We start from the raw sequence: 20,590 nt of genomic DNA on the forward strand, positions 1-20,590 counted from the left end.
AATGCCAAACACATTTTTTCTTTATTAAAATGAAAATAAAAAAATAAAAACATTTAAAAAATAAAATAATAGATAAAAACTATTATAGTATCTCAATAACACAGCGCTACACATTCAGTGATTAAACAATTTTTTTCTTAATTAAGTCCCCCTGAGATTTAAATATCTTAATAACGTTTAATAAATTGTTTAATAAATTCGAACAATTTTTCTGATGTCACTTAATATTCACATGACGTACAGGAAACACCTATTTTGGTAAGTGTTTCGATTTCGATTGATTGTTTTCATAATTGTGCTCACAAACCTCCTGCAGTTTCCTCCGAACCCATAATTTCATAAAAGCCTCTGAGCTCATGAATTATTAATATTAATATGATATTAAACATGTTTTTTTTTTTTACTGGTGGAGCTCTATAAAAGTGCTTAAATCTCCAGAGTTTTTGCAGATTTTTTTCTGCTGTATTGTTGACTAATGCAGTCATGATGAGTGTTATGAGTGATGAATGCGTATCAGTGGATCTCTGATATCTCCGTGTGACAGGACGGACGATCCGGACGGCCCGTGTGTAGAGAGACGTCGCCGCTGTCTGAAGACGAGAGTCCGGCCACCGTCAGGTTCATCAAGATGAGCTGCAAGTACTTCACCGATGGCATGGTGAGCCATTCGAAGAAGAAACGTCCTCCTGAAACTGAGATACAAAATAATTGTTAACACCGTAAATAACATTAACATACAGTTATTAAACAACATATAACTGTAATCCCAGGAGAGTTCCCAGACTTGTAATACTGAACATTTAATGCACTTTAAAGATTCACGTTTCATTCATGAGGATGACATGAAAAAAAAATATCCTGGTGGAAAACAAAGACTTTTAAGATGAAAATGACATGCTACTATTATTAAACCTCTTTCTTTAATTAAATATAATTATAATTAAAATTTTCTTCAACTATAGAGAGCCCTTTTGCGTTACTATAAGGTTACAATTTAGCAACAGAGCTCAAACTTAAATTTAATTACTATTTATTTTTAAATATAATAATCAACACTCACTCATCTTAAAAAAAAAAAATGCATGTAAACGTAAATTTCACATTATGCAGTTTTGAACATAAAATTTCATAACAGATTTATTTAAACATACATTAAATAATTAAGACATCACTAACAGGTAAAGAAAAATTTAAGAGTACACTAACGATCAAAAGTTTGGGATCAGAACGATTTTTAATGTTTTTACAGAAGTCTCTTCTGCTCATCAAGGCTGCATTTATTTGATCAAAAATACAAAAAAAACCCTGTAATTTTGATAAATGTTATTACAATATAAAATAGTGGTTTCTATTTTAATATCCTTTAAACTGTAATTTATTTCTGTGATGCGGCAGCTGAATTTTCAGCATCATTACTCCAGTCTTCAGTGTCACATGATCTTTAGAAATAATTTTAAAATGCTAATTTAATATCAATATTTTTTGGAACCTGTGATACTTTTTTTCAGGATTCTTTGATGAATAAAAAGTTAAAAAGAAGAGCATTTATTTAAAATAGAAATCTTTTCTAACAATATCCACAAAAGTTTGTGGTCGTTACATTTTTATTCTTTTTTTTTTAAATAAATTAAAACTTTTATTCAGCAAGCATGTGTTAAATCGATAAGTCGCGATCGCAAAGATTTATATTTTGAATAAATGCTGTTCTTTTGAACTTTTTATACATCAAAAGAATCCTGAAATAAAGTATCACAGTTTCCAAAAAAATATTTATTTGATAATTCTAATAATAAATCAGCATATTAGAAGATTTCTGAAGAATCATGTGACACTTTACACTGGAGTAATGATGATGGAAATTCAGCTTTGCATCACAGAAATAAATTATATTTTAAAGAATATTTAAAAAGAAACTATTATTTTATATTGTAATAACATTTTACAAGATTAGTGTTTATTTTTCGGTATTTTTGATCAAATAAATGCAGCCTTGATGACCATAAGAGACTTTCAGAGCGAATGATACAGTGTTACAAAATCTTCTGACCAGTGGATTTCTGGTCATTACTGATACATTTTTGCGAATTCTATGAACTCAGCATTAAAAGAGGCTTCTGTTTTATTTCTCGTCCTGCAGGGAGTTGTGGGAGGAGTGCTGATCATAACGCCCAACAACATCATGTTTGACCCGCACAAATCTGACCCGCTGGTGATCGAGAACGGCTGTGAGGAGTACGGTCTCATCTGTCCCATGGAGGAGGTGCTGTCTGTGGCCCTGTATGATGACGTGTCCCGTATGAAGCTCAAGGACGCGCTGCCGTCGTAAGCAGGACTCCTTTCTCTCTCCGTCTCGTTTCTGTCTTTAAAATCTCTCACATTCTGTTGTTGTCTCAGAAAACCCCCTTTTTGTTGTGATTGAGTTAGTAAAAGATTTTCTTAAAATGATTATGTGCATAAATTTTGTTTTGGGATGGAAATAAAATTTAGTTTTAGCACCATTACGATTTAATTACATATAGGGCTGCACAATTATGACAAAAATCAAAATTGTTGATTATTCCTTTGAAACTGTAATTGCGATTATTAATTACGATTATCGCAATTTACATTGAATGATGTTTTGAATAGCTTTATACCATTATCTAAAGCCACTGCATGCCATATTTTTATATGAAAATTAACTGAATTAAGCTGAAAACACTCTTCCAGAAAAACTTGCCTTTCTATAGCATTTAGCCTGTAAATGTCAACTATACATGGGTTTGGTTGTTTCTTTAAATACAAAATAAAAAGTGAAGTATTATAATGTTACTTGCTTGTAATTGCGCCTTTGAACGATTATGTAATTGTGGCATCCGTAATTGTAATCACGTTTACAAATTTGATTAATTGTGCAGCCCTAATTAAATACCAGTAGGACTTTTATTATGTAATCTATCTGTTTTATCTTAAGGGGTTTAGCTGTTCTAATTTCTTAGGGTTCAGTTTGTATCACAGTTGTGGTCTCAGTAAATATTTGCGGGTCCATGGTTGAAATTAAATTAATTTAGTATTTTGAATTAATTTAGTATGTAATATTTTAACACTGTGAATGACCAAAAACAATCCAGTTGTTTTGTTTGTTTAAATGAAATGTATTTAATTTAAATTTAATTTAAATTTTAATTTAATTTAAATTTTTATTTAATTTCTTTTTTAATTTTTTTTTATTTTTTTTTTATTTTTTGTTTTTTTTTTTTTTTTTTTTATTTATTTAAATGTAATTTTATTTTGATTTTTTATTTGTTATTTATTTTAATTTCATTTTTAACTATTTTTTTGAATGTAAATTTTATTTATTTTATTTTATTTTTATTTTATTAATTTTTATTTGTTTTCCTTATTTATTTTATAAAATGTATTTTTTTTATTTATATTAATTGAATAATTTAAATGTTATGTATAAAGTTTGTTTTAGAATCAGCGTGATAATTGCATATTTCAAGCTTGCTGCACATATTGCCTCATAAAATACCATTGTCAATATACTGTAAATGCATTTCTAGTTTATTCCCACAAACTGACGGATGTACATCACCTGAAACACTCCACCTCTTTCACTTTTTCTCACTCATTCCATTTCCGTTCAGCTTTGACACCAAACACCACTTTTATCCCTTAAGTTTTGTCATGTTTATTTGTCATGTTCTGTTTTGTTCAGTTGTCTTGAGTTTGTTCATTTTGGATGTTTTGTTTGTTTTTCTCTTTAATTTCACCATCTCCCCCCTCATGATGATGATGGCCGCTGTTGTCCGTTGTAGTGATGAACCCCAGGATCTCTGTCCGTTATACAGGCCGGGCGAGTGGGAGGAGCTTCCCTCCGAACGAGATCTGAACCCCTTTAGTCGTTACGAAACTCTCGGAGCGCCCAACCGGCCAATCGTGTTAGACGATATCGAAACGGCCATCTCTGAGATATCAGAGTGCCAAATCGCTGACAACTCACCGTCGGACGAAGGTTTCACCGAACTGGAGCTGATGCAGAGCGACTCTAACACCACCTGCTCCGGCCAGGAGGGGGCGCCACCACAGGAGCAAAGAAAGGTGCCAACGGACCAATCCGTGAGGTCGTATCGTGCTGAGGAAGACGAAGATGAAGGCCTCCACAACCGTTCCACAGATGACAACGCAGAGCTTCCCGACAGGCTGGTGCATGATGGGAAGGAAGCTGTCATAGAAGTGGACGAGGTGACCAAAACAAGGGGTGAAACGTTAGTAAATGGAGTCTCGGCAATCGAGGCGACCGCAAGCGACCAAAAAGGGAAGACGACCCCAGAGGACTCTGGGAAATGTAGTTGGCCTGAACCAAATGTTGAGGATAATAAGGGACCAAACTCGGACGTAGAGCTTTCTGAAGCGCAGCTGCGCAGACGGGCCAGTGAGGCCGAGATGAAGTCATGGCTGCTGAAAAGAATGCAGAGACCAATCGAAGGTGAGTCTGTATGATTGACAGGAAATACCAGCCAATCACAGCCAAGGACTGTTTTTGAGATGCAGATATACTTTTTTCTATTTTTTTTATTTTTATTAATCTTAAAAGCTCTGTTTCTGAAACGAACGTGCTGCTTTGCTGTTTACATAGGCAGCATCCTAACTGAAATAAGACACTTATTTATATATTATTATAGTGTTTATTAATATTTTAAATAAAAAAAATTTCCAGGTTTTTTTATATTTTTTTTTTTTTTTTTTTTATTTTTTTTTTTGTTTTTTTTTAATTATTTTTTGTTTTATTTAAAAAAATATTAAATTTAATTTCAGTTTTAGGTTTATTTCAGTTAGTATATATTAAGCAAATTTTAACTTAGTAATTATTTGTACATATTTAATTAAATTTTCCGCCATGTTTTTAAAGTTTTTTTAATTATTTTTAAGTAAATCTGAAATAAATTGTTTCAGTTTATATATTTATTTCAGTTATTTCAATTTTCAGTTTTATTAATTTTAGAACTTATTTAATTTAGTTTCTATTTATCGCGTATGTTTTTTTAGTAGGGCTGGCCCGTAATAGTCTACTAATCGTTAGTCGCCCAAAAGAAGCTTGGCTGACCTATATTTTATTAGTCGCTTAGTTGCAGAAACAAAAAAAATCCACAGGAGAAGTCACGCAGTCAGTGACTAACAAATCATTAACGGCTAGTCTTTGGTAGTACAGTACATCCTGCAGGACATCCAAACGCTCGACTATCATTCATCGACTTCAAATAAGGCTTCTAAAATATGTAATTATTAGCAACTTTACATGGCCACTCAATCTAAAGTTAACTTAGAGAAATGTGCGCTGTTCAAGTGTCTGTGTGAAAGCACGCACTTGCTCAGATAAAAGAAGATAAAAAAACAGATAAAAGTAATACATCTTTCAAATCTGTAAAGACTCTACGTTTATTTGTGTGCACTCACAATACGTGCTTTTGTAAAATAATGAAAGCAAACAGGATGCGCTTTCTGCCGTCTCGGTCTCTTGAGCGCGAAACTCCATGTATATCTTTGCCTTTCAGACATTAAAATATATATCTATAATATATCTATAATATATATAGAGAGTGAAATGTCTACTTTCAAATGAAACAATTCAAATGGAAAACAAATTCTCAGATTATGTAATCTGTATGAAACATGAATACAGGCGCATCCACTACTGCGGAGTCAGTGTCGCCGACTTCATCCCTTAGTCCAAAAAACAAAGAAAGCACTTGTTTATCAAATTATTAAAATGTTACTGTTTTTCTTCTGTGAAATTTTTAATAATTCACTTATTTCTGGCTGTGCTGTGTGGAGATTTTTGTGTGTGTTTGTTGGTCTCTTGAGGGGGTTTTTGTTATTTTTTAGTCTTCTTGTTTTTTTAATGTATTTTTTTTGTTTTGAACGAATCAGTTGAATCAATGACTCACTCATTAAGACTTTTCCGCACCTACTAGTGCTGTGGTTTTTCATATTTAAAAGTATCATTGCATTTTTCCAACATTTGTATGTTTAAAAAAAAGTAAAACATTAGTCTTATAACATTATTTAAGCGTTTGCAATTTACGTGTGTAAATGCAGTTATGGAACCTCTTATTTTCATTAAACAGTCTTGAGTAAAAATACTTTTGATGAAGCTTCTGTGTTAGTTTTGTTGATACTGATTTCATTTGAATGGTAACAACATACAGTTGTCTTTATTCCAACCTGAATGTGTTGATAAAATGTAAGTATTGACATAAATGATGACACGTACATTTAATAAGGTTAGGAAAATATTGCCTGTGCGAGTCAGTAAGGGGTTGATGCATCAAAAGTAACTAAGTAACGAGCTGTTTTTATGGATGCTAACTCTAATTTAAATTACTGAAACCTTAATAGTAATTAGTTACACTATTAGTTACTGTAAAAAGTATTAAATACTTATAACTTATTACTGTAAATAGTTACTGCTCTTTACCAACACTGTTGTTAACCTGGATATAAATAATAAGAAACCTTTGAAATGCTCACATGAATCTTTGTTGCTAAAGCTCTTGTGTTCGAGCTCGCTTGTTTAACGGATGAGGGTTTATCATGCCCCCCGGCCTCTCGGCAGAAGCTGGAAAAACAAACAGAGGCTAAACACTGCATAATTTCCCATAGGTCCTCAGCAGAGTCAACATGATGCTTCTGTCCCTTGTGCACTTAATGACCAGTGTCTCCTAGACAGTTTTCAGATATTTTTTAGCAATTTGTACTTTAGATCATCTTGACTAATGAAGCCAGGAGACGCTGAGTTGAGATCTGATCTGATCTGATCTTACAGACATGCTGCTGTCCAACGAAGAAAAGAGCAAAGCTCCGCCCATGTTCCTCTGCTTTAAGGTGGGGAAACCAATGAGGAAGTCCTTCGCCACTGGTCGGACGTCTAGCCCCGCCCACTCGTACATCGGCAGAGGGCGGCAACCAGAATATTGGTTTGCTGTGCCTCAAGAGAGGTACGGATGGGCTCCTCAATATGTGAATGGGTTTAATATGAGAGATTACGCTCGTAAACAAACCTTTCTGCCATTTCTCCAAAGAGTGGACCACCTGTACTCGTTCTTCATCCAGTGGTCTCCAGACACTTATGGGAAAGACGCTCAGGAGCAGGGCTTTGTAGTTGTGGAGAAAGATGAGCTCACCATGATCGATAACTTCTTTAGTGACCCGGTTCCTCGCAGCTGGGAGGTGAGGGACATGCGACTCCAAGACACTTGGGAGAAACCGCTAAAAGAATATGATAAATATGAGGGCTCGGTTTGTTCTTTGTCATCAGATCATCACGATTAATGAGGCCAAGAGACGCCAGAGCTTTAGCTTCGAGGACGAGGAACCTATAGATCTTCTTCCCGTTCTGATGGACACCAGTGCTCTTCTGGAGGACACGCACATTGAGAAGGTCTCCATTGTTTGCTACTTTAAACAGAGAGTTCACCCGAAAATAAAGATTTGCGAAAAACAAAATTAATGCCCGTGACTTCTGACGATATATTAAGGTCTTATGAAGCGAAACGATCAATCTGTGAAAGAAACTGGACATTATTTACAACTTTATTATCTTTAATCCAGAGCCTCAGGCAAACGAGGAAATCGATTCTTTTCCTGAAGAACTGGTTTTTTCAGACAGTTTGTTTCAATGAACTGGTTCAGTTCACTAGTTTGTGAATGACATAATATATACACAGTTATATTATTAAAGCACCCAATAATGACATGAAACGGGGATGTTTTACGGCTCATCGGCCTTCGGTCCGAGTCGAACTGTTTCCTTGGTTCAGTGACTATTAGAGGAACTGGAGCGATGAATCAGTTCATTTATCATTGAATCAGATACGCAGCTATTTTGACTCATTTATAGTCGGAGTGACTGTCAGGCATCTGAAAGTGAGTTTTGATTGAGTATCTTGTAGATTTGTGCTGCTCGAACCGCAAAGTGTTGCAGGTGATTCAGTTCTGTAGCTGGTTCACCTAGTTCACTAAAAAGAATCGATTCAAAAGAATGATTCATTCGTGAACCAGTCATCACTCCGGACCGTTTGCCTGAGGCTCTGGATTACAGGTAATAATGTAAATAATGTTCAGTTTCTTGCACAGACCGATCATTTTGCTTCATAAGACCTCAATATATCATCAGGAGCCACAGGGATTCAATTTGTGTTCCTTAATAAGCTTTTTTTTAATTCTCAAAAACCGGTAGCCTTTGGCTTGCATTTTATGAATAACCAATGACCATGGTTTCAGCAAAAATCTTCTTTACTGTTTTACTGAAGAAAAAAATCACCTATGTTTTGGATGGCCTGAGGGTAAATTAACAGCAAATTATAATTTTTGGGTGAACTATTCCTCTAACAATTTAAAATGTTAAGGTACATAAGGTGATATTTTAAGTGGTGGTAATTGTGATTTGCTTGACACTCTCCTCTGCAGTTGTCCACTCGTTTGCCGGCCCGTGTTCAGGGCTATCCGTGGCGTCTGGTCTACAGTACAGTGGTACACGGAACCAGCCTGAAAACCCTGTATAGGAACCTGATGGAGCTGGACTGCCCTGTGCTGATGGTCATCAAAGACATGAACAACCAGGTGCATGCACTACTGAGACCAATGTTGGTGTACAATGGATGAAACTGGTGTTGCCATGTTAAAAAAACTCGTCATTTTCTCCTGCAGATTTTTGGAGCGTTTTCCACTCACCCTTTCCGAGTGAGTGAGTACTGTTATGGTACAGGAGAGACCTTCCTCTACAGCTTCTGCCCAGAGATCAAGGTGTGTTTCTAACCCTAACCCTACATAAACTTTATGGGACAAAACTGCTGTAAAATGTCCTTGCAAAGGCCCTAGCAACCACTCAGAAAACATTTGCAACCGCAAAATAATGCCTTATCAACGACTCAGAAGTCTTAGCAACTGCTTACCAATGTCCTGGCAACCAATCAAAACACATTTATAGCTGCCAAAACAATCACCCAGAATAACTTAGCAACTGCCTAGCAACACCTTAGAAACCACTTAGAGAACATTGGCAATCACATAGCATCGCCTTGGCAACCACTCAGAACATCTTAGCAACTGCTTGGCAACATCCCAGCAACCAGTCAGAACGCCGCCGTAATCGCCAGGCAACCACCGAGAATACCTTAGCAACTGCCTAGCAACACCTTAGAAACCACTTAGAGAACATTGGCAATCACATAGCATCGCCTTGGCAACCACTCAGAACATCTTAGCAACTGCTTGGCAACATCCCAGCAACCAGTCAGAACGCCGCCGTAATCGCCAGGCAACCACCGAGAATACCTTAGCAACTGCCTAGCAACACCTTAGAAACCACTTGGAGAACATTGGCAACCACACAGTCTTAAAAACCACTCAGAATGTGTCAGCAACTGCTTGGCAATGTTCTGGCAACCAATGTGAACATCTTTGCAACCAACAGACAACCACCGAGAATACCTTAGCAACTGCCTAGCAACACCTTAGAAACCACTTAGAGAACATCGGCAATCATGTATCAATGCTTTGGCAACCAATCAGAACATCTTAGCAACTGCTTGGCAATGTTCCAGCAACCAATCAGAACACAGCTGTAATTGCCAGTGACCACCCAGAATACCTTCGCAACTACCTAGCAACCAGTCAGAAAATCTTAGCAACTGCCTGGCAACACCCTAGAAACCACATAGAGAACATTGGCGACCACATAGCCTTAACAACCACTCAGAATATCTCAGCAACTGCTTGCCGATGTCCTGTCAACCTATCAGAACACCTTTGCAATAACCCAGAACACCTTAGCAACTGCCTAGCAACACCCTAGAAACAACATTTAAAGAACATTGGCAATCACGTAGTAATGCTTTGGCAACCACTCAGAACATCTTAGCAACTGAATTGGCAATGTCCGGCAACCAATCAGAACACAGATGTAATTCCCAGGCAACCACCAGCGTCACGGCCTTAGCAACTGCCGAGCAACACCCTAGAAACAACATTTTAAAGAACATTGGCAATCACGTAGTAATGCTTTGGCAACCACTCAGGACATCTTAGCAACTGATTGGCAATGTCCCGGCAACCAATCAGAACACAGATGTAATTCCCCAGGCAACCACCGAGAACACCTTAGCAACTGCCTAGCAACACCCTAGAAACAACATTTAAAGAACATTGGCAATCACATAGTAATGCTTTGGCAACCACTCAGAACATCTTAGCAACTGATTGGCAATGTCCCGGCAACCAATCAGAACACAGATGTAATTCCCAGGCAACCACCGAGAACACCTTAGCAACTGCCTAGCAACACCCTAGAAACAACATTTAAAGAACATTGGCAATCACGTAGTAATGCTTTGGCAACCACTCAGGACATCTTAGCAACTGATTGGCAATGTCCCGGCAACCAATCAGAACACAGATGTAATCGCCAGGCAACCACCGAGAACACCTTAGCAACTGCCTAGCAGCACACTAGAAACAACATTTAAAGAACATTGGCAATCACGTAGCAATGCTTTGGCAACCACTCAGAACATCTTAGCAACTGATTGGCAATGTCCCAGCAACCAATCAGAACACAGATGTAATCGCCAGGCAACCACCGAGAACACCTTAGCAACTGCCTAGCAGCACACTAGAAACAACATTTAAAGAACATTGGCAATCACGTAGTAATGCTTTGGCAACCACTCAGAACATCTTAGCAACTGCTTGGCAATGTCCCAGCAACCAATCAGAACACAGATGTAATCGCCAGGCAACCACCGAGAACACCTTAGCAACTGCCTAGCAACACCTTAGAAACCACTTAGAGATCATTGGCAACCACATAGCAATGCCTTGGCAGCCACTCAAAACATCTTAGCAACTGCTTGGCAATGTTCTGGCAACTAACAGACAGCCACCCAGAATAACCTAACAACTGCCTAGCAACACCCTAGAAATTACTTAGAGGACTATAGCAACCAATAAGTAATGCCCTTGCAACCATTTAGCAAATGTTAGCAACTGCATAGTACCCAGGAACCCACCAGAGCTTGAATCTAGAATCTTGAATTAATCATATGGTCCCTAGAAAAAAATAGTCAAAAATAAAAATCTCATTTGTCACGCCACAATTGATCGCGCGCGGTCTGAGTAGCTCCATAGGGATCTATTATTTTGATTCAGGGATGTCATCACATCGTACATTCGCATCGCTTAATCGTGCTCAGTGTGAAAGGCCCTTAAATCTTTTCAAACTTTGAATCTCTGTTCAAATTAAGTATTCAGAAAAGTGAGTTTTAGTTTGTCTACAGTTAATTGAATTCATGTTTATTTGTATAGCGCTTTTCACGATACACATTGCTGCAAAGCAGCTTCACAGAAAATCAGTGTTTAGTTAATGACGCTCAATGTCTTCAGGTTTACCGCTGGACGGGTGAAAACTCATACTTTGTGAAAGGAAACACGGATTCCCTTCAGATCGGTGGAGGAGGGTGAGTTCAGAAGCATGCTAACGTGCCTTTTAACGCGCAGCATGCTAACGTGTTTAACGCGCAACTGTCCGTTTCCCAGGGGTCATCTGGGCCTGTGGCTGGACGCCGGCCTTTACTACGGCACCACGTCCAAATGCTCCACCTTCAACAACCTGCCACTGTCTTCCAAACAGGACTTTACCATCCAAAATCTGGAGGTGTGGGCCTTCGAATGAGCGCCGCACGCTAACGTAGCCATGCGCACCAAGAGACCCGCCACACTCACGGCATGATGATATACGAAGAACCTACTTGATGCTTTATTCCCGTACTCTATGAGGCTGTTCGAGTGAATCCAGTCCTACTTGACCACGTGGTTTTACTTGGTTTCTTCTAGTCTGACTAGATCGCAGAGAGAGAAGTTCGTGGCAGCGATGCCGCCCACAGCTATCCCAGCATGCAATATTCTCAAGAGATGTTCTCCTGCTGAAATATAACCAATATATAAACACATACGTGTCTGTGAACGGCGAGGGCTGTGTATGATATTTGGGAAGCCGAAAACATATACGGTGGCCAAATCTGTTGCTTCAAGGCCATTTCCTCGAATCGTATTCTTGGTTTACATCGTGGCGATTTGATGCGTTTAATTGGTGTATTTTCGCGCAAGTAAATGCAAATATGTCCACGAATTGGTTTTGTTGACCAAAGCATTTTATTTGCCTTGTTCTCCAATGTTTTATATTTCTTTTTTTTTTGTGTGTGTGTGTGTTTTTATTGGACGTGATATATAATCAAATTCCTACGTGATAATTGTTTTACTGTTTTGTGAAATTTTAGGGACCTTTTCTTGTTCATTCGAAAGGGAAGCACTTGAAATTATGCCAGTATTACTCGTGAACACTATGGTAATCGCACGCCTGATTTCATTAACCGAGTTGCATCAGTTTCTGGCACATCAGGTTCACCACTTCACTGTGGGTTTGTGTATGCAATCACTGAGCGATGTCACTTCCTGTTATTTGGTAGCACGACTGTATAAGGAAAGCGTGAAAAGACGCACGGTGCAAAGTCCATTCTTGCTGTTGGAGGCTTGATCGGTTGCACAGCTCTTTAAAAGCATCCGCTCGTTCACTACTTGACCACTTCAAGGGTATTAACTAACCGTGTCCATTCCAAATCCGCATTACATGGTCCATTAGGAAAAAAAAAAAGTTTACAAGTGTTTTAAAGTGTCTCTGATTTCAAACACTGTCCAGGTGTGTATGGTAACCAGTGAATGTCATATTTATTGTGTATTCCTGTCTTTTAAAGTGAACCAAATAAATGCAATAAATGAAGAGGTAAATGACTCCTGTTTCATTGATTGAATATCATTTAATGCAAATATTTTAATACTTTTTTTTTTAACAATATTTGTCAACATTAGTTATTTTTTACAACATTTATTAACCTTTGTTAGAAATGCAATTGTGTATTGTTTATTTGATTGTAAAGAAGTTCCTGAAATGTTTCACATACTATTATTATTTTTTTTAATGGTATGTGCAGTTTACAGTAAATATTGTGCAATATATGTTGATATTTTATCCAAACATAGAAACAGATACATTCATTTTAAACAGATTTTGTCCCTGAGATGCTGTTGGATCACAGTTTTACAGCATAATCGCAGTACAAGCAGAGAAAGTAAAATATAAATCACAAAAATATAAAAGTTATTAATCAGTCAGCCATGAATTTTTTTTTTAATTTCTTTGAAAATGTGTATATATATATTTATATAACATATATAAATATTTTATATTTATATTGATTTTATATATATATATATATATATATATATATATATATATATATATATATATATTTAATTTTTTATTTATATATATAATATGACTACATTAAAAAGGAAAAAATTATTGTATGTGTTTGTACACACACACACACACACACATATATATATATATATATATATATATATATATATATATAAGAAATAATTTTTTCCTTTTTTAATTAAAAATCTTAAATTTGTGTCTTAATGTCTTGTAACTCTTTTGGGGTCACTCTTGTATGAAGTTGCCATGCGTCTGGTGTCCGCTGATGACAGGATTATCTTGGTGGGCGGGGTAAACCTGCTCAGGGGTCAGAGGACAAAGTTCATGGGTGCTCCTCATGTAGTTCACACCGCCCTGCTGGAGGAGGAGCAGCAGCTGACGGACGAACAGCGGCTCCACCTGTAGGACAGGAGAAGGGACAGCTGTGTTTAGTCATGTGGAGGTGACTGTTGCAGATGGAGAGGTCAAAGGTCGTTACCTGTACCGTCAGGGGTCTGTTGTCTACGGAGGGATCGCAGCACTCAAAAAACAGCTGCACGTGGAAACGCGGAGGAGGACGAGCGTGCAGGAAATAACCCTGGAGCTCTGCAGGAATTAATGCATATAAACTTAAAGGGTTAGTACACCCAAAAATGAAGATTCGTCATCATGTACTCGCCCTCATGTTGTTCCAAACCCATAAGACTTTCATTCATCTTTTGAACACAAATATATATATTTTTAATGAAACCTGAGCTCTCTGTCTCTCCATTGAGAGTCTATGCAATTATCGCCAGTGTTGCCAAGTCCTCGGTTTTACCGCAGAATTGGGTTACTTTTTTGTTGTTACCGCAGGTTGCTTTTTAGTGTGCAGGTTTTTAGTGGCGATCTCTAACCCCTGGAATGCTATTTTGACAGAGCAGAAAACTGTGGGGAGAAAATGCGACTGGGATAGCTTTGATTTTAATTCACAGATCTGGCAACCCAGACTACTGACGTTTCAAAAAGTTCATAAAGAGATCGTAAAACTAATGCATATGAATTAAGCGGCTTAGTCCAAATTTTCTAAAGAGACTCAACTGCTTTATATGATTAGCAGATTTAATTTAGGCTTTTATTCACATTTATATTAAGCAGAGAACATGAACAGAACCTCATTGATTCTTAAACAAGCTTAAACATGCTGTGAACACCATGGGTTCTCATACGGCAAGCAAGCATGCTTGAGCTTCCATTTGCCATAACTGATGTGTGCATTGATTAATGTTTACTTGTGAATAAAGTTAAACAATCTCTATGAACGTTTTGTATAGTCAAAGTGGTAGCCCGGGTTGCCAGGTCTGCAAAACAAAATCACCCCAACTGCTATTCAAAACTAGCCCAATCGCGTTTTTCCGCTCTGTGGAAATAGCGTTCCACTGGGTGGGCGATTGCTTTAAACTGTGAACTAAAAAACAACACGTGTGGCAACAGTGTGAAAATAGTGCAACCTTGGACTTGGCAACACTGGTGGTTATTGCATAGACGTCAATAGAGGGACAGAAATCTCTCAGGTTTCATTAAAAATATCTTCATTTGTGTTCCGAAGATGAACGAAAGTCTTAGGGGTTTGGAACAATGTGAGTAAAATGATGACAGAAACCCATTTTTGGGTGAACTATCCTTTTAACTATTAAATACATTGAAATGCCGTTTAGTAGTCGTTGAGCCGTTCTAACCTGTCAGGAAGAGCTGTGTGTCCAGTAGTTTGCTGGTCTGCTCTCGCTCTAGTTTGCAGAGTTTGGTGCTCAGGTTAGCGTGCGTCCCGTCGCAGTAGACCCTGCACTGACAGAAGCGTCGGGCGTACAGGCCGTCGGGCGTCATCCAGAGCAGGACGCCCCCCTCCAGCGCTCCTCTCTCCACCTGAGGGAGAGGAACCAGCTCCGGGCCACCCGGGCCGCTGAAGGTCCAGTTGTCATCATGTGGAGCCAGTCGACAGCCCTCTGCGCTCATGACGGTGACGTCTGCGACCGGAGTCTCACCGCGGAACACCGTCACCTGCAGACGGGTGTCTGGAACGGGGCAGAGACGCTGGTGAGTTTCTAGACTGTTGCTAGGGGGTTGCCAAGATGTTCTAAGAAGTTACTGGGTCATTTATAGGTAGTTGCTAGGCATTTTAGGCAGTTGCTAAGATGTTCTAAGTGTTTACTGGAGCACTTTTAGGTAGTTATTAAACTGTTGCTAAGATGTTCTACATAGTAACTGTGGCCTTTGTAGGTAGTTGCTAGGCTGTTGCTAAGCATTTTAGGTTGTTGCTAGGCAGTTGCTAAGTTTCCTGTAAGTGGTTACTGGAGCATTTGTAGGTCGTTGCTAGGCAGTTGCTAGCTGGTTACAGTGATTTTCTAAGTGGTTGCTAGGTGGTTGCTAGGTAGTTGCTAGGCTGTTGCTAGGCAGTTGCTAAGTTTCCTCTAAGTGGTTACTGGAGCATTTGTAGGTCGTTGCTAGGCAGTTGCTAGCTGGTTACAGTGATTTTCTAAGTGGTTGCTAGGTAGTTGCTAGGCTGTTGCTAGGCAGTTGCTAAGTTTCCTCTAAGTGGTTACTGGAGCATTTGTAGGTCGTTGCTAGGCAGTTGCTAGCTGGTTACAGTGATTTTCTAAGTGGTTGCTAGGTAGTTGCTAGGCTGTTGCTAAGTTTCCTCTAAGTGGTTAGTGGAGCATTTGTAGGTCATTGCTAGGCAGTTGCTAGTTGGTTACAGTCTAAGTGGTTGCTAGGTAGTTGCTAGGCTGTTGCTAGGCAGTTGCTAAGTTTCCTCTAAGTGGTTACTGGGACATTTGTAGGTAGTTGCTAGGCTGTTGCTAAGCATTTGTAGATCATTGCTAGGCAGTTGCTAGCTGGTTACAGTGATTTTCTAAGTGGTTGCTAGGTTGTTGCTAGGTTGTTGCTAAGTTTCCTCTAAGTGGTTACTGGAGCATTTGTAGGTCATTGCTAGGCAGTTGCTAGTTGGTTACAGTCTAAGTGGTTGCTAGGTAGTTGCTAGGCTGTTGCTAGGCAGTTGCTAAGTTTCCTCTAAGTGGTTACTGGGACATTTGTAGGTAGTTGCTAGGCTGTTACTAAGCATTTGATAAAATATTCTAAGTAGTTACTGGTTGATTTGTAGGTAGTTGCTAGGCTGTTGCTAGGTATTTAAGGCTGTTGCTAGGCAGTTGCTAAGATGTTCTAAGTGTTTACTGGAGCACTTTTAGGTAGTTATTAAACTGTTGCTAAGATGTTCTACATAGTAACTGTGGCCTTTGTAGGGCGTTGCTAGGCTGTTGCCAAGTATTTTAGGTTGTTGCTAGGCAGTTACTAAGTTTCCTGTAAGTGGTTACTGGGGCATTTGTAGGTCATTGCTAAGTATTTGCTGGAGCATTTTAGGTAGTTTTTAAACTATTACTAAGATGTTCTACATAGTTACTGGGGCTTTTGTAGGTAGTTGTTAGGATGTTGCTAGGCTGTTGCTAGGCAGTTGATAAAATATTTCTAAGTATTTACAGGAACATTTTAGGTAGTTGTTTAACTTGTTACTAAGATGTTCTCTACATAGTTACTAGGCAGTTGCTAGGCAGCTGCTAAGATGCTCTAAGTGGTTACTGGGTTATTTGTGGTTAGTTGCTAGGCTGTTGCTAGGCATTTTAGGCTGTTGCTAAGTTTCCTCTAAGTGGTTACTGGAGCATTTGTAGGTCATTGCTAGGCAGTTGCTAGTTGGTTACAGTCTAAGTGGTTGCTAGGTAGTTGCTAGGCTGTTGCTAGGCAGTTGCTAAGTTTCCTCTAAGTGGTTACTGGGACATTTGTAGGTAGTTGCTAGGCTGTTGCTAAGCATTTGTAGGTCGTTGCTAGGCAGTTGCTAGCTGGTTACAGTGATTTTCTAAGTGGTTGCTAGGTAGTTGCTAGGCTGTTGCTAAGTTTCCTCTAAGTGGTTAGTGGAGCATTTGTAGGTCATTGCTAGGCAGTTGCTAGTTGGTTACAGTCTAAGTGGTTGCTAGGTAGTTGCTAGGCTGTTGCTAGGCAGTTGCTAAGTTTCCTCTAAGTGGTTACTGGGACATTTGTAGGTAGTTGCTAGGCTGTTACTAAGCATTTGATAAAATATTCTAAGTAGTTACTGGTTGATTTGTAGGTAGTTGCTAGGCTGTTGCTAGGTATTTAAGGCTGTTGCTAGGCAGTTGCTAAGATGTTCTAAGTGTTTACTGGAGCACTTTTAGGTAGTTATTAAACTGTTGCTAAGATGTTCTACATAGTAACTGTGGCCTTTGTAGGGCATTGCTAGGCTGTTGCCAAGTATTTTAGGTTGTTGCTAGGCAGTTACTACTAAGTTTCCTGTAAGTGGTTACTGGGGCATTTGTAGGTCATTGCTAAGTATTTGCTGGAGCATTTTAGGTAGTTTTTAAACTATTACTAAGATGTTCTACATAGTTACTGGGGCTTTTGTAGGTAGTTGTTAGGATGTTGCTAGGCTGTTGCTAGGCAGTTGATAAAATATTTCTAAGTATTTACAGGAACATTTTAGGTAGTTGTTTAACTGTTACTAAGATGTTCTACATAGTTACTAGGCAGTTGCTAGGCAACTGCTAAGATGCTCTAAGTGGTTACTGGGTTATTTGTGGTTAGTTGCTAGGCTGTTGCTAGGCATTTTAGGGAGTTGCTAAGTTTCATCTAAGTGCTTACTGGAACATTTGTAGGTCATTGCTATGCAGTTGCTAGGTGGTTACAATGATCATCTAAGTGGTTGCTGGGACATTTGTATGTAGTTGCTAGGCTGTTGCTAGGCAGTTGATAAAATATTTTAAGTAGTTACTCGGTCATTTGTAGGTAGTTGCTAGGCATTTTAGGTTGTTGCTATGCAGTTGCTAAGTTTCTTCTAAGTGCTTACTGGGGCATTTGTAAGTCATTGCTATGCAGCTGCTAGGTGGTTACAATGATTTGTTGGCTGTTGCTAGACCGTTGCTAAGAGGTTGCTAAAAAGTTGACAACTGAGGCATTGTTAGATGTTTGCAAGGTTGTTCTAAGGTGTTTACTAGGTTTTTGCAAGGCAGTTGCTAAGGTGCTTTGAGTGGTTGCCTGCTATTGATTGTTGTGTGCTAAGATATTCTAAGTGGTTGCCAGGGTGTTGCTAGGGAGTTTATTAATTGTGTGTGTACCTGACAGTGCCATGGCCTCAGCTGATCTCATGCTGGCATCCAGGCTGAACGGAGAGGGAGGCGAGTCAAACGTGTTACAGCTGTAGAAAGAGCCACTTATCTGGTACCCTACACACACACAATCTTTACTGTAAATGACTCAATATATTTTTTAAGTTACTACAGAGAGAGAGAGAGAATAAATACCAGTGTCCCAGCGAGAGTTTTGGCTGAAGTGGACGTCGGACAGTGAGTTCTGCTCACACAGGAAGTCCCTCCAGCTCCTATCAGCAGCAGACAGGAAGTTACACACCTGCACAGAAAGACGGACACAGAAATCTCAGCCCTAACGGTTTCGTTATCATGGACAGATACTACATTTAGAGTTCAATTTAGTGGTGAATTACAATAAGCTTGTTTTAAATAGTGTTACCTGACCCTCCACGGGTTCATATGGAGGATAAAACGGGTAGTTATGGTGACCCAAGCTTGTGGAAACTTTTTCATATGATTTTGGTGCTGAAATGAAGGAGAAATTAATTGCTGTTTAAATGTGTATTAATATATAGGTATAATTTAAATTATTTTTTATTACTATGTATCTATCTAGTAATAAATAAATGTATATTTAATAAGTAATTACATATGTTAAAAAGTATATATACCCCCCTAAAATAATCACATTTTGTTGCTTTGCAGCCTGAAATGAAGACACACACAGTTTTTGTTTTATCAGCTGTATTTACTCAGTGCAACTTATAACATCCAAGTGAAAGATAAAACACCAACATGTCAGAAAAAAAAATATAACAGAATCATGGAGTTGGAAAAATGGATCACCCCCCTCCTAAAAATGACTTGTGAACTCAAACAGGGGCAGCTGATCACCTTCTCAGTGGCACACAAAGCCGTTTGACTTTCATCTGTGATCAGCTGCTGATTTTGATCAGCTCAGAATGAAAAGAGCTTTCCTGGAGCAGTTCAGTCCTTGGTAGTGCAACTGAAGAAAACAATCAGCTCTGGGTGGCAAGGCACTGTCAAAAGATCTCCGGGATGAAGTTGTGGACAGGCACAATTTATCAATGCCTAGAAGCACAGTGAAGTCTATTATTAAGAAGTGGAAGGTATTTATTAAACACAGACCCTCCCTGGATCAGGACTTCGCTCCAAACTGATGAAAGAGTCGGAGGAAACTGATCAGAGAGGCGACCGAGAGACCTACAGCAACTCTGAAGCAGCTGCAGGAGTTTATGACAAAGAGTGGTCCTTGTGTGCATGTGACAACAATATCACAGATTCTCCACAAATGTGGCTTGTTTGGAAAAAAGCCGCTCCTCAAGAAAGGCCACATGCAGCTTTGCCAAAACACACCTTGAAGATTCTGAGGCAGATGATTATTTGACCTCAACACCAAACGATATGTCTGGAGGAAATCCAGTCCAGCTCAGCGTCCAGATAACAGCATTCCTGCAGTAAAGCATGGAGGTGTTAATGTCCTGTTATACAGTGTTTCTCTGCAGCAGGGACTGGAGCACTTCTCAGGGTAGAAGGACAAATGAAGAATATACGCTCAGATTCTTGAGGAAAATCTGCTGCCCTCTGCCAGAAAGCTGTCAATGAGAAGAAGCTTGACAAAGACCCAAAGCACACAGCAGAACTGAGCACACCGTGACTGAAGACTGCAGTCACAAACACTCTCCATCAGACTGAACTGAACTTGAGCAGTTCTGCAGAGAAGAGCGGGCAAATACTGCGAAGACTAGATGTGCACAGTTATAGAGACGAACCCCGACAGACTAAAGACTGGAATTAAAGCAAAAGGTGCTTCAACAAAATACTGATCCTTTTTCCAACTGAGTAATTCTGAGTTTTTTTATTATTATTTTTTCTGACATGTTGGTGTTTTATCTTTCACTTGGATGTTAGAAATTGTACTGAGTAAATACAGCTGATAAAACAAAGCTTGTGTGTGTCTTCATTTCAGGCTGCAAAGCTACAAAATGTGATTATTTTAAAGGGAGCTGATTCTTTTGTAGACCCACAGTGTGTGTGTGTGTGTGTGTGTGTGTGTATTTAATTATTAATTTATTATTATCTATCTAGTAATAAATAAATATATAAATAAATGTATATTTAATAAATAATTACATATATTTAAAAG

General features: G+C 38.6%; 2 protein-coding genes across 3 annotated transcripts in view; one reads left to right on the plus strand and one right to left on the minus strand.

The window, feature by feature from the left end:
* Positions 1–505: 505 nt before the first annotated feature.
* LOC109065788 (nuclear receptor coactivator 7-like) lies at positions 506–12,817 on the plus strand. Of its 2 annotated transcripts, none has more exons than XM_042778154.1 (10): positions 506–658; positions 2,138–2,322; positions 3,801–4,471; positions 6,809–6,980; positions 7,065–7,212; positions 7,301–7,423; positions 8,452–8,604; positions 8,692–8,787; positions 11,425–11,498; positions 11,578–12,817. In XM_042778154.1, exons 1-10 carry the CDS (start codon positions 629–631, stop codon positions 11,711–11,713), a joined length of 1,788 nt encoding a protein of 595 aa, XP_042634088.1. In that variant the 5' UTR covers positions 506–628; the 3' UTR covers positions 11,714–12,817. The 2 variants fall into 2 exon arrangements, with proteins under 2 accessions (XP_042634088.1, XP_042634089.1); XM_042778155.1 differs by having other exon boundaries at positions 3,834–4,471.
* Positions 12,818–13,489: 672 nt separating this feature from the next.
* LOC109065786 (interferon regulatory factor 4-like) overlaps positions 13,490–20,590 on the minus strand; it is an 8,413-nt gene continuing 1,312 nt past the window's right edge. Inside the window, exons 3-8 of the mRNA XM_042778158.1 lie at positions 18,863–18,948; positions 18,637–18,742; positions 18,451–18,558; positions 15,016–15,348; positions 13,797–13,903; positions 13,490–13,717 (exon numbers count right to left, since the gene is read on the minus strand). Of these exons, the coding sequence (XP_042634092.1) occupies positions 13,544–13,717; positions 13,797–13,903; positions 15,016–15,348; positions 18,451–18,558; positions 18,637–18,742; positions 18,863–18,948 (914 nt within the window). The 3' untranslated portion in view covers positions 13,490–13,543. The remainder of the gene's footprint in view (positions 13,718–13,796; positions 13,904–15,015; positions 15,349–18,450; positions 18,559–18,636; positions 18,743–18,862; positions 18,949–20,590) is intronic.

This window comes from Cyprinus carpio, chromosome A20, assembly GCF_018340385.1.
Source record: "Cyprinus carpio isolate SPL01 chromosome A20, ASM1834038v1, whole genome shotgun sequence".
In the NCBI taxonomy this organism is placed as follows: domain Eukaryota; kingdom Metazoa; phylum Chordata; class Actinopteri; order Cypriniformes; family Cyprinidae; genus Cyprinus; species Cyprinus carpio.